Source organism: Culicoides brevitarsis, chromosome 2, assembly GCF_036172545.1.
Source record: "Culicoides brevitarsis isolate CSIRO-B50_1 chromosome 2, AGI_CSIRO_Cbre_v1, whole genome shotgun sequence".
Lineage (NCBI taxonomy): Eukaryota > Metazoa > Arthropoda > Insecta > Diptera > Ceratopogonidae > Culicoides > Culicoides brevitarsis.
In genome coordinates this window covers 12,186,286-12,199,894 of record NC_087086.1, presented here as the reverse complement: position 1 = coordinate 12,199,894, position 13,609 = coordinate 12,186,286, and the positions used below count along the sequence as shown (strand labels likewise).

The 13,609-nt window shown below is 31.1% G+C and overlaps 3 protein-coding genes across 4 annotated transcripts; 2 read left to right on the top strand and 1 right to left on the bottom strand.

Annotated features, from left to right (window-relative positions):
* Window positions 1–1,329: 1,329 nt before the first annotated feature.
* LOC134830699 (protein mothers against dpp) lies at window positions 1,330–5,881 on the top strand. Of its 2 annotated transcripts, XM_063844255.1 has the most exons (3): window positions 1,330–1,629; window positions 2,090–2,158; window positions 3,545–5,881. In XM_063844255.1, exon 3 carries the CDS (start codon window positions 3,554–3,556, stop codon window positions 4,955–4,957), a length of 1,404 nt encoding a protein of 467 aa, XP_063700325.1. In that variant the 5' UTR covers window positions 1,330–1,629; window positions 2,090–2,158; window positions 3,545–3,553; the 3' UTR covers window positions 4,958–5,881. The 2 variants fall into 2 exon arrangements, with proteins under 2 accessions (XP_063700325.1, XP_063700326.1); XM_063844256.1 differs by lacking the exon at window positions 2,090–2,158.
* A 2,577-nt stretch (window positions 5,882–8,458) lies between these two features.
* Window positions 8,459–10,275, bottom strand: LOC134829370 (protein CNPPD1). Its single transcript, XM_063842421.1, has 4 exons — window positions 10,063–10,275; window positions 9,571–9,867; window positions 9,385–9,507; window positions 8,459–9,325 (listed from the first exon to the last, which is right to left on the bottom strand). The coding sequence occupies exons 1-4, from the start codon at window positions 10,087–10,089 to the stop codon at window positions 8,630–8,632; spliced, it is 1,143 nt and encodes a 380-aa protein (XP_063698491.1). The 5' UTR covers window positions 10,090–10,275; the 3' UTR covers window positions 8,459–8,629.
* Window positions 10,276–11,954: 1,679 nt separating this feature from the next.
* LOC134830032 (hydroxymethylglutaryl-CoA lyase, mitochondrial) lies at window positions 11,955–13,283 on the top strand. The gene has a single exon (XM_063843381.1). It carries the CDS (start codon window positions 12,176–12,178, stop codon window positions 13,172–13,174), a length of 999 nt encoding a protein of 332 aa, XP_063699451.1. The 5' UTR covers window positions 11,955–12,175; the 3' UTR covers window positions 13,175–13,283.
* Window positions 13,284–13,609: the final 326 nt, after the last annotated feature.

The following is a 13,609-nucleotide window of genomic DNA, read 5'->3' as shown; positions in this document are numbered from 1 at the left end:
ATAATTTAAATTTTGATTTAATTTTAAAGGCGCAATTTAAGTGTGACGTTTTAAAAAATAATTAAATTAATTTAATATTTTCATTTAATGAAAAAATTAAAAAAATAAATATTTTTAATTAATTTTAATTTAAATTTAATTTAATTAAATTAATTTTTTAAAATTTAAATTTTAAATAAAAATTTTTGAAAAATATAATTTTGGTCACGTGACTTTCAAAAAAATTTTTTTAGAAAATGTCGTAATTAAACAAAATTTTTTTATAAAAATTCCAAAAATTTGTATTTTTATTTAATTTTTATTTTGAATTTTTTAAAAAATATATTAAATTAAATTTATTTAAATTTAATATTTTTTAAAAATTTATTTAATTTTTTCAGTATTTTTCAGGATAAAAAAATATTAATTAAAAAAATTATAAAAAAAAATATTTAATTAAAAAACGTGAAAAAAAGCTTTGCATTTTTTTTAAAAATTGCATGAAAAAATGCAAAAAATTAACCTAAATTTGCCTCAAAATTTCAAATAATTTACGTAAAACTTTGCCCTGAATACCAAAAAGGATTGATTGAATGATAACAACCGTTATCAGTATTGCGTCATACCGTTGCACACAAGTTTTCGGAGTCAATGCCAATCATTCAAATTTCATTAACTGAAGCATATTATCAAATAATTTACCCTTCAATTAATAATTTTTAAATTTAAAACCAAATTTTTAAAGAATTTTTGAATAATTTAAAAAAAAACGGAAATTTTTGGAAAAGTTGAAAAACTCATGAACAAAAAATTATGAAAAGTCCTTTTTCTTAAAACTTTTATTTTTTTACCATTTAAAAGTTTTCGTGAGATTTAATTAATTTTAATTTTATTTTATTTATATTTTATTAATTTTAATAAAAAATAGCCAAATTAATTTAAAAAATTTTGTTAATGAAATTTTAATTAATTTTTGTTTTTAAAATCTTTCTTTATGAACTTGCAACTTTAAAAAAAAATTTCCATAAAAAATTGAACTTATTTTTCAAAATTATTTATTTCAATTAATTTTAATTTAATTAGTTTGATTAATTTCTTAATTTTTAACTTGAAATTATCTGAAATCAACCCTCTAACTCAAAATATTTTAATTTGACCCCTAAAGGATTCAAACAGACAAAAATTCAAAAAATGAGACGAATGAAATTGATATTTGCAAATTGCCACGCTAATTCATTTCCGCTTGTCAATATCCTGTTTGGCGCCATGTACGGCGGGAAGTAGAACTAATAGACCGGAAATGGGGTCGCCCTCTGTCCTCATACAGCAGAAACAAAATTATAGCTTGGGAAAAATTTGTCTCCCCAAAAAAAAAACACAAAAACACAGGATTTTCGCGACAAATTAACCAAATCGAGGGTGTTTCAAGTGCTCCTGTCATGTTCCTGCGTCACAAACAACACGAGATCGCCTGAAATTCGCCACAAATCTCGCAAAAAAACCAAAACTCGAATTCACAAAGAATTGCCTGCATCCATCCTGCGCTGAAGAAATTGCAAATAAAATAGAGAAAAATAGTGATTTGAGAGCGAAAGCGGACCAAGTGCATCGAAATTTGACTGGGAATTGACAAGAAACAACCGAAAAAAGGTAAGAATTGATCTGATATCGCAACGAAAAGTTCAAGGGAATCTGGCTGAATTCTGATGCTGGGAATAAGATTATTTTTTTTTGCGAATGTTTGACCTCATTACGAGTGTTCCGTATCATTTTCGATTTTTTTTAGAGTGTGATTTGCGATCGATTTGATGTGATTTGTGATTTCCGTGCAAAAAATTCAAGAAGAGGAATTTCCTTATCGCCCGAGCTTTTTTTTTATCTTGCTCCAAACAAACATGACCACGATTAGAATCAGTGAACGAGTGTTTTTGTGTAAATACGAATGATTCATTCCTGTTTTTCCTATTAAAATTTTATATCTATTGGAACATTTGTCATGTTCAAAAATATTCCGAGCTGTGTGTGTGTGTTTGTGTGTGAAAGAACGACTCATCATCAATCATTTCTTCCATCATTTATCGAATTTTAATTTTTTTTTGTGTTCCTGCAGGAGAAAAAAAATTAATTTTTTGTTTGAATAAGAAAAAAATTCAAAAGTAGTCATGGCGTTTGAAATCTGGTAAGTGAAGTTGTCCTCGTAAGTGGCGTGTGTTTGTCGGTTTTTTGTTTTTTTTTCTTTCTCGTTATTTAAATTTTAAATACTGAGAAAGTTATCCTGCGTGTGATATGCATGACGATGAAGTACAATGGGACAGACACCATTGTTAATCGTTCGTCTTCGTCTTGTATTCTTCTTACGAGTGGTATATGTTGGTTTCCTGCTGTGTGTGGTACTTGCCTCCTTCTTTGTTTTGTTTTTATTAATTTTTGTGTTTGTCCTTTTTTGTTTTTTTTTTTTTATTTTTTGTCTGGTACCTGATTTTTTTTTGTATTTTTGCTTGTAATTCAAGTACAATTTTTTAAAAAATGTTTCATATTTCATTTTTCTTAACTTTTTCCGAAAATATGAACAAAAAAAATAATTAATAATGATACCTAATTGACAAAAATTATAAAATAATAATTTTTTATATTTATTTTTAAAAAAATAATTAAATTAAAAAATTATTAGGTTTTTTAAATATTTTTTATATTTTTAAAATTAAATTTAATTTTTTAAATAAATCATTAATTAAATATAAATCTTCAAAAATTTTCAGAAACTTTTAATAATTTTGCATAAAAATATAGATTAAATATCTAATAATAATTAAAAAAGAATTGAAAATTGTAAGAAAAATTAGAGCAAAAAAAATTTTAAGACAAATTAATTTTTTTTACTAAAAATTAAGAATAAGTTAGGTACGTTAAGTCAAATATGAAAAAAATATTTTTTTTTAAATTCTTTTCAAATAATTTTTTTGTACAAAAATGTTCGATAAATCAAAAATAATTAAAATTTGACTGATTCAATTTTTTTTACAATTAAAACTTAAGTCAAGAAACCTTTAAGTCAAAATATTTTTTCTTGTTTAAGTTTAAATATTTTAAGAAAAGTTAATTTTTTTAAAGAAAGTGAATGAGTTTTTTGATTAGAGCTCAAGTTTGAGAATAAGTCAAAAATTAATTAGTTGAAAAATTAACTAATTAAAAATTAATTAATGCTTTTTCGACAATTTTTGGATCCAAATATTTAATTTTATTTTTTTTTCTTTCGCAATTCTAAATGAAATGATTTTTAAAAAGTTAAAATTTAATTATTTTTTATTATTTAATTTTATTTTTAAAATTTAAAAAAATAAATTATTTAAATTTATTTAAATTTTTCTTTCTTCAATATTGAAACTCTTGAAAAATGTTGAAAAAACTAATGAAATTTTCTTTAAAAAAAATTAAGAAAAAAAATAATATGAACATTTTTTATAAAATTTCACTTGTTTAATGTTTTAATTTTTATTTTTTGGGGTTTTGGGATTTTTTTTAAATTTTCAAGAATTTTTAATAATAAAAAATTAATCATTTGCAGTTTATCGCCATGGACACGGATGATGTAGAAACGTCAACGAGCAGCACAATGTCAAGTCTCAACAGTTTATTCTCGTTCACGAGCCCCGCCGTGAAAAAATTACTCGGCTGGAAGCAGGGCGACGAAGAAGAAAAATGGGCAGAAAAAGCCGTAGATTCCTTAGTGAAGAAACTCAAAAAACGAAAAGGCGCCATCGAAGAGCTCGAACGTGCTCTCTCGTGTCCCGGGCAACTATCCAAATGCGTTACAATCCCCCGTTCGCTTGACGGGCGTTTACAAGTGTCACATCGCAAGGGTTTGCCGCACGTAATTTACTGTCGCGTATGGCGCTGGCCCGACTTGCAATCACATCACGAACTGAAGCCCATTGATGCGTGTCGTTTCCCCTTTAGCGCAAAAGAAAAGGAGGTTTGCATCAATCCGTATCACTACAAACGCGTTGAATCGCCTGTTTTGCCGCCCGTTCTCGTGCCACGTCACTCGGAATATGCACCCGGACACTCGATGTTGCCGTTCCATCAGCTCAACGACACAAATATGCCGCATAACGTGAGTTACTCGACGCAAGGCTTTAATTCGCATCTCGGGCCACAATCTCCTCTTTCCTCGCACATCGGACCCAACAGCCCAGGCGCTTCGAGCATCTCAAGCCCAGGTCCCGGCGCCAATTCGAATCCTACAAGTCCCTATGGCTCGTTGCCCGAAACGCCTCCGCCTGCTTACAGTCCCTCGGAAGATGGCACGAACGCAAATTCCACTGGCGACGCTCCCATGGATACGCAAATGAACGAAGTGGCGCCCGTGAGTTATCAAGAGCCGCCATATTGGGCCAGTATCGCGTATTACGAGCTCAATTGTCGCGTCGGCGAGGTATTTCACTGCAATCAAACGTCCGTGATAGTGGATGGCTTCACGAATCCCTCGAACAATTCGGATCGTTTCTGCCTCGGGCAACTCAGTAACGTCAATCGCAACAGCACAATCGAAAATACGCGACGTCACATCGGCAAAGGCGTTCATTTGTATTACGTGGGCGGCGAGGTGTATGCCGAATGTCTCTCTGATGCCGCAATTTTCGTGCAAAGTCGCAACTGCAACCACCATCATGGCTTTCATCCGAGCACCGTGTGCAAAATTCCGCCCGGATGCTCGCTCAAAATCTTCAATAACCAGGAATTTGCTCAACTTTTGTCGCAATCCGTGAATCACGGCTTCGAGGCGGTCTACGAACTCACGAAAATGTGCACGATCCGCATGAGTTTCGTGAAGGGATGGGGCGCCGAATACCACAGACAAGACGTCACATCGACTCCGTGCTGGATCGAGATTCATTTGCATGGACCGCTGCAGTGGCTCGATAAGGTCCTGATTCAAATGGGATCGCCACACAATGCCATCAGCTCCGTGTCATAAACTAACGATGGAAACATTTTCAGTAGTAGCGTTAAGCGTGTTGTTGCTTTGTCTCTCCGTGTTTTTGTGTGAATGGACAAATTTTTTCTAGAAAAACTTTTTTTTTCGAACATTGACGACGAACAACGTCCCAAAAATACTTTTAAAAAAAAAACTTAGTGCCATTGCATATTTACAAAATTTGCAACAACAACCACAAATTGGTCTTTGTCGATGCCTAATTATTATTAAAAAAAAATTATACAAGAAAATAGTTTTTAAGAAAGAAGCTTTTTAAAATATTTTTAATTTTTTTTCATCTCAAGGCCTTCTCAAAAAAAATTTTTTTTTAATTTTTATGTGATTTTACAAAAAAAAAAAAAAAAAATATTCAACAAGTGCATTATTTTGACGCAAAAATGACCAGAAAGTGCCTAAAAATGGTCAAGAAAAAAAAATCCAAAAGTGCAGTTTTCATAATTTTTCGCAAGAAAAAATGAAGAAAAATAAGAATTTTATTGCAATTTTTAATTAAAATTAATTTTTATTGTTTAGCAAATTTATAAATTTTTTAAAATAAATTTTAAGAAATTCTAAGACAAATGAAAAATTATTAAAAAAAAAGAAAATATTTTAAAAGTGTATTTTAAAGATTTAAAAAAAAATAATTTTAATAAAATATTCTCCTATAAATATATATTTACCTATATGATAGAGTTTAGTGTGTATTTACGAAAAAAAAATATATAAGAAAAACTATTAAAATAATTGTAAAAGGATTTTTGGTCGAAATTTTATTGTAAGAGTGAAAGTTTAACCAAAATTGTAATTTTTCTAAAGGATGTTCGCTCAAAAAAAATTCTTTGAGCAATTTTGGAAATTTTTCACTCGAAATCCTTTAGGAAGAATGTCGCATGCATGTAAAAATTAGCTTAGAACTTGACTAAATGTGGCTTACTTGCTTTAATTTTTTAGTTTTAAACATGAATTTTATTCCAAGAAGCAGCTAAAATCGAAATTTTTAAACTTTTACTCAAAAAAAAATTTTTTTTCCTTCCTTTCCATCCTCTTTAATACATTAATCTATAGAATACATGAATAATTTCATCTTTTTTAGTTAATATTATTTAGACTCTCTTCAGTTTTTTTTTATTAGGTAAACATTTAATGACAGTTTTAATGATAAATAATATTTTAATTAATCAATGTGGTAATAAAATAAAGAAAAGTTGAGGAAAAATTAAGCTAAAAGTGTTTCATGTTACGAAAATCCATTATCTCCGTTGCTGAATTGCTCAAGGGTGACTTCTGTTTCCAAGTTTTCCGTTTCCAACTCGGTTTGGGCATTGTCTTCGTCGTCATTTTCGCCGTATTTAAGCATTTCATAGGCTTCTTCGTCGTCAAAAGCCTCATTGAATGATTCCTCGTGATCCAGTTCGGCGTAATTTATCACGTTGGGCTCTTCGTCGCCCGTTTGTGAGTCTTCCGGTGAGATATCTTTCGTACTGCCTCTGGTTGAGACACGATTTTGCGTTAGTTCTTGCTTCATTTGGTCAATTTGTTGTTTGCGTTGCTGCAGGAACTCGAGACGTTCAGCAGTCATGGGTTTCACACGACGAAACGCGACTTGTTTCCATCGTTTCTTGTAATTTTCCCAGAATTGTTGCCGGTTTGACTTCCATTCGGCAGACATTTCGTCGATTAGCTCCTCTTTCGACTTGGAATTATCGATGTGATGCACTTTCATGGCCAGCATATTGATGCGACGCGACATTTTTTTCGGCAAATATGGGAATTTTGATGAAGATTTTGGTTCTATGGGTCCTCCAACGGTTTGTGCTTTGCGTTCGAGGTACTTTTGTTTTGCGCGTTCCATGTATTTTTGTTGTTTCTCCCTAAAAGCGGCCTTTCTTGCGTTCTCTTGTTGCAAAAATTCGTCTTTTTTCTCCTGAAGTTGCTCGTAACGCGAACTCCGACTGAAATGTGTCGACAAAAAGTTCGGTTTGAAGTACATTTCGAGGTCTTCGTGCTTTTTGAGCTTTTTCGGGCGACCAGGTTTTATGCGGGGACGACCTCTGCCTCGTGGTTCAGTTCTGAATTCGTCTTCTTCAGCATCGATTTCATTCTCTCCGATTAGTTGGACCTTCAATTGAGACAATCCAGTGTCGATTACTTTGGAATCTTCTTTCTTTTTGCGTCCTCGACGAGAAACTCCCGTGAGTTTGTTTACATAATTGATGTCGGCAGGAACTAATTCGATTTTCAGCTCGCGATTGTCGTCGCCAAGAACTTCGATATCGTTATCGGGTTCACTTTCGTACCCAGGATCACCCGGAAGGGCTAATGGATCACGTTCCATGGGGGATTTGAGGGAAAATGTGAATTTTTTACTAATTTTCTCTAAGGAGTCACCGGCAATGTTGTTAATTTGAGCAATACGGGCTTTGAATTAGCGTTGGCGAATTGTTACTTTTACCCTATGGGTAAAAATTGGGTCAGTTTAAAACCTCAGGAGTTAATTTGAACCCTAAGGAAGTTTTTTGATTTCTAAAGAGATTAATTTGATAACTTTTGGTCTAAAAATTGTACAAATTTCAAAAAAAAATCTCAAAAAATCTCTTAAAATTTTTTTTTCTGAACTTTCTGTTAGAAAAAGTAAAAATTTTCTCAAAAATCTTGAAAAATGAAATTAAGTATCAGATTTTTTGTCTTAGAAAAAAAAATTATATTTTTTTTGGAACATTTTGAAAATAAAAAAAAAATAAAATATAAAATAAAATAAAAATAAAATAAAATAAAAATAAAAATAAAAATAAAATAAAATAAAATAAAATAAAATAAAAATAAAAATAAAAATAAAAATAAAAATAAAAATAAAAATAAAAATAAAAATAAAAATAAAAATAAAAATAAAAATAAAAATAAAAATAAAAATAAAAATAAAAATAAAAATAAAAATAAAAATAAAAATAAAAATAAAAATAAAAATAAAAATAAAAATAAAAATAAAATAAAAATAAAAATAAAAATAAAAATAAAAATAAAAATAAAAATAAAAATAAAAATAAAAATAAAAATAAAAATAAAAATAAAAATAAAAATAAAAATAAAAATAAAAATAAAAATAAAAATAAAAATAAAAATAAAAATAAAAATAAAAATAAATAAATAAAATAAAATTTAAAGTTTTTAATTTAAAAATTTTCTATTTTTTCAAAGATTTTTTTTCAATCAAATTTGATTAAAAATTACTTAAATTCTCGATATCGGATTTTTTTTAAATATTTTTTTTTCTTAAAATCTTAGAAAAGAAAATTTTAAAATTAAATAAAAAAAAATGTAAAAATAGTAAAAATTAAAAATATAAATAAAATTTTTGAGAAATTTGATTTCTAAGAAATGATCAAATTTTTAAAATTTTTCCTCATATAAAAAAATTTTAAAAAAATTTTAATTTTTTAAGAACCTTGAATTTTTTTAAAGGTTTAAATTTTTTCAATTTTATAATTAAAACTCTCCAAAAAATTATTTTGAAAAATAAACTTTATTAGCAATTCATTCAAAAATAAGTTTAAATAAAATTCAGAAGTAGATTTCAATGTTTCGTGTTTTTCGTAAAAATTGTAAGTAAAGGAATTCAACAGGTTCAATTTTTAAGGGTTTTCCGGTTTCAATGACTCCAAAATTTGAGTCCTAAATAAATTTCATCCAAATCGCTGGCACAAGTCGAGCCGTATCGAAATTTTCTTTGTCATGATTCTGCGCCACTTTATACTGAGAGAGACTTTTCACGAGTAATTCTGCCCAAGAAGACCACGAAGTTCGATTTTTCTCATAATTCGCATCTTTCGCATGTCCATTGTCATCCAAGTAATTCCGCAAAAGAATGCCATTGTTCACGCCAGATGTCGGACTGCATTTATTCTGTAACAACCAATGAGTCAACATTTGCGGCGAATTTGTACTATTTCGACATTCGACCTCATCGTCATCGTACATTTCAATGGATTCATTTAAATCTTCCATTATGTAATCTAATTCAGTCTCTTCCGTCTCACTCGTCAGGTCACTTGATGTAGCGTCGGTATCGCCTTGCAGCAAGCTGCTGTTTGTCGTCACACTCGTCTTTTGGGCCGAAAGTGAGGTTCCAGGTACATGACTTGCCACGAAAAATCCACTAAAAATCGTCACGACGCCCGCCACGTAGCTCAAGGCGAGAATCGTGCTGCAATTGATGATGTGTTTGGCAATCGCGAACGACGGCAAAAGTTGCGCCAGCTCCGTATATGTCAGCCAGCCACGTTTTGTGCCCTGCCTTTTCGCTAAAACGTACTCGACATGTTTTAACTTTTCGAAAAATTCGTAGTTAGAGGCGTAGATTTCCCATTCCTGACGGAAAAAAGTCAAAATTTAATCATGAATCTAAGAAAAATTGGGAGATTTCGTACCATGGCATCCAAGAAATCCAATTCAAGTTCCTTTAAGCGATCAGAAGTCATGTTTCCATATTCTGCCCATGCACTAATGTAAATATCTTCGTCATAGCCGCAGTAGAATTTAGTAGAAACCATCTAAAAGTAAGAAATTTCTCGTTGAAAAGCCATAAAATCATAAAAAATCGAAGAATTACTCACCATCGACACTAAAAACAATTCGCTCGGTGTAATTTTGCGCACGTAATCCGGATCACGGCTATTCAATCGATCCAAGTAAATCATCGCAAGTATCAAGGAACATGGAGTCACCTTCAACTTGCTCACTGTTACGAAATCCAATCGATTCAAGGATGTCCCCTTGTGCGTTTCCGAGAACATTTCTGCCGTATAATCGGCGAGCGGGCGTGAAATCCTATCGCACTGATATGAGGCTGGCGACGCACCATAATACAACGTCTTCTTAATTCGCTTGAGAAAATCTTGGTGCTCAACCACCTAGAAATGAAGCGAAAAAAAATTAAAGTTTATCAAAAATGGCTTTTCAGGTCACGCTGATAAGCAAAATTAAAAGTCAAAACCCGGATATTGCTCTTTAAACAAAATTTTAAAAAGAAAATCACATGAATTTTAGTTGTTTATCTAAAACGTAAATAATTTTTTTTTGGCATTAGGAAATTGTGTGACACATACCTTAGTTTCGAGCTTAGAATTTCTCATTTTTCCTGTATTTTCACTGCACTTTTCCGCGAGAAATTACAGTGAAAGTACGAGTTGCTTGCTGAGAAGCACAATTTTCGATATAAAAACTACAAATTAACTAAATATCGATGAAATTATTGGAGAAAATGCCAAATGTGGCGCAAATTCAATCCGAGTGTTAGAAAAGACAATGCGATTCTATTTGGTTTGCTCGTAGAGAATGGTACAGAAATCTATGACGTCACGGATTTTGCGTCTCTTTTTAACGTAAAGAGAATTAATGGATGGAAAGGAGATGGAAGATTGTTTTCGAACAAAAATATGACTAAACAAGAGGTTTGTTCGAAAAGACAAGAGGAAGGGAATTGAAGAAATAATTCTTATAGGAAAGTTTTACGTTTTTGTGGATGTCTGTCTGTCTTAAAAATCCTATAAGTTTATTTCTTAATTTTTAATTTTATTAATTTAAATTTTTATTTTTTTTTCAGCTCAAAATATCTCAAAATTGCTCGATGCCAAAGACTGAACTATTCCATGATGGTTTCAAGTCACGAAAATTGTTTTCCAAACAATGAAGCAAAAACTATTATTTTAGACTAAAATGATGGAAAATTTTATTTTTTAAATTGGTTGAAGGTTTAATGGAAATTAATGCAACAGCGAAACGAAAAACAAAAAAATACATAAACTTTGTCAAAGCTATTTTTGTCAAATCTTGCTCCAAAGGGATAAAAATTTGTCAGAGGGCTCTAATTTATCATTTTTAATCATTTTATAACTCAAAACTGCCAAAAAATTGAAACTGAAAAAAAATTTTTTCTTTGACATAGTTTTGTTTTGAAAACTAAATCAAGAGAAAAACTAAATCAAAAACTGTGTCAAAAACTGTGTCAAAGCAATTTTTGTCAAATCTTGCTCCAAATGGATAAAAATTTGTCAGAGGGCTCTAATTTATCATTTTTAATCATTTTATAACTCAAAACTGCCAAAAAATTGAAACTGAAAAAAAAAATTTTTTTTCTTTGACATAGTTTTGTTTTGAAAACTAAATCAAGAGAAAAACTAAATCAAAAACTGTGTCAAAAACTGTGTCAAAGCAATTTTTGTCAAATCTTGCTCCAAATGGATAAAAATTTGTCAGAGGGCTCTAATTTATCATTTTTAATCATTTTATAACTCAAAACTGCCAAAAAATTGAAACTGAAAAAAAAATTTTTTCTTTGACATAGTTTTGTTTTGAAAACTAAATCAAGAGAAAAACTAAATCAAAAACTGTGTCAAAAACTATGTCAAAGCAATTTTTGTCAAATCTTGCTCCAAATGGATAAAAATTTGTCAGAGGGCTCTAATTTATCATTTTTAATCATTTTATAACTCAAAACTGCCAAAAAATTGAAACTGAAAAAAAAATTTTTTCTTTGACATAGTTTTGTTTTGAAAACTAAATCAAGAGCAAAACTAAATGAAAAACTGTGTCAAAAACTGTGTCAAAGCAATTTTTGTCAAATCTTGCTCCAAATGGATAAAAATTTGTCAGAGGGCTCTAATTTATCATTTTTAATCATTTTATAACTCAAAACTGCCAAAAAATTGAAACTGAAAAAAAAATTTTTCTTTGACATAGTTTTGTTTTGAAAACTAAATCAAGAGCAAAACTAAATCAAAAACTGTGTCAAAGCCATTTTTGTCAAATTTTCTTGTCACAACTGCTTACAAAATAAAGCTGCCCGTTACATTTTTAACACTGAACAAGAAATTATTATGTATAAAAAAATGCGCTCATGTAAATATTTTCACGAAAGGCTTTTTGAATTTTTAAGAGTCAAGTCAAAGAGCTTCATTGATAAGCATTTTTACAGACTTTAAATCTATGACAAGATATGAATCTTTAAAAAAATGTCTTTGTTCTTCTTCCTAAAGACCTCAATTGACATTAAATCATTGAAATCCCCTTTAAACAATGAAAAATCGGCTTTTTATTAGCAACAGGTCCGTTCAATGAAACAACTTCGTTCGACAGATGTAAACACTACTCACTTACGTGCACCAAAAAAGTCTTCCTTAGCAATAATTTTTAATTTTCCATTTTTTTTATTACTTTTAAATGTTGCCTTCCATCGTAAAAAATTCATCACGGTGTTTGACACCCTTATCACGAACCTTTACATCTAAAGATGTGTGGAAGAACAAACTTGACGTAAAAATTGTGGAAGTTGGACCCCGTGATGGTCTCCAAAATGAACCGAAACTTGTTCCAACGAACGTTAAAGTCGATCTTATCAATCAATTGTCGGAAACGGGACTGCCTGTCATTGAAACGACGAGTTTCGTCAGCCCAAAATGGGTACCTCAAATGGGAGATAATGCCGAGGTGTTCAAACAAATTGATAAAAAGTCTGGAGTCTCGTATCCCTGTTTAGTCCCGAATATCAAAGGTTTCGAACAAGCCGTGAAGGTTGGAGTGCAAGAAATTGCCGTTTTTGGAGCAGCTTCCGAAGCTTTCACACGAAAAAATGTCAACTGCTCCGTCGAGGAAAGTATAAAACGCTTCTCAGAAGTGACTGCTGCTGCAAAAAAGGCAAATATCAAAGTTCGAGGTTACGTGTCAACGGTCGTGGGATGTCCTTATGAAGGACGAATTAAACCCGCAGCAGTTTGCAAAGTCGTCGAAGCGTTACTCGATTTGGGCTGTTATGAAATCTCGCTCGGAGACACGATCGGCGTTGGAACTCCAGGTACATTTGGCGAAATGTTGGATTCCGTGACGAAAGTTTGTCCTAAAAAACAACTCGCCGTGCATTGTCACGACACTTATGGACAAGCCCTTGCGAATATCTTGGAGTCCTTGGATCATGACATAACAGTTGTCGATGCGTCAGTTAGTGGATTGGGGGGATGTCCTTATGCGAAAGGAGCTTCCGGGAATGCAGCTACGGAAGATGTTGTTTACATGTTACACGGGTTGGGATTGAAAACTGGAGTGGATTTGGACAAACTTATTAACGTTGGAGGATTTATTTGTGATTTCTTGGATCGACAAAGTCAGTCGAAGGTCAATCAAGCCTTGAGAAGCACTTTGGGAGAAAAATGTCGTCAAAAATAATTTTTTTATCTGAAAAAAATTGAAGAGAAAAGGATGCATTTATAACAAAAAAATTGATTCAAAAGAGATTTTACTATTTTTTTTAAATAAATAACAAACAAACACATACAAAGCGGCGTTACAATGTTTTTACTTTTAGTTTATGAATGAAAATTGTACTTACGTTACGTGATCGAAAGACGTGGGCAGATGTTTGCATGACAACGACAGCTTGTTGATTGTTTTGGACGCTTTTCGCCACGTTTTTCGTGTTTTTTTCGACAACCATCTGTTGCTGAGAGACCTTTCTCAGAGAAAAGTTCACGCACACCACCGTGTCTTTTGATTGTCTGCGTGAGATGAGATCAGCTCTGAGAGCCGAACATCGTGGATCGTTGCCAAATTTCATTACTAGACGAAATCCGTGTACTTTTATTTGAATTTTAATTAATTTTT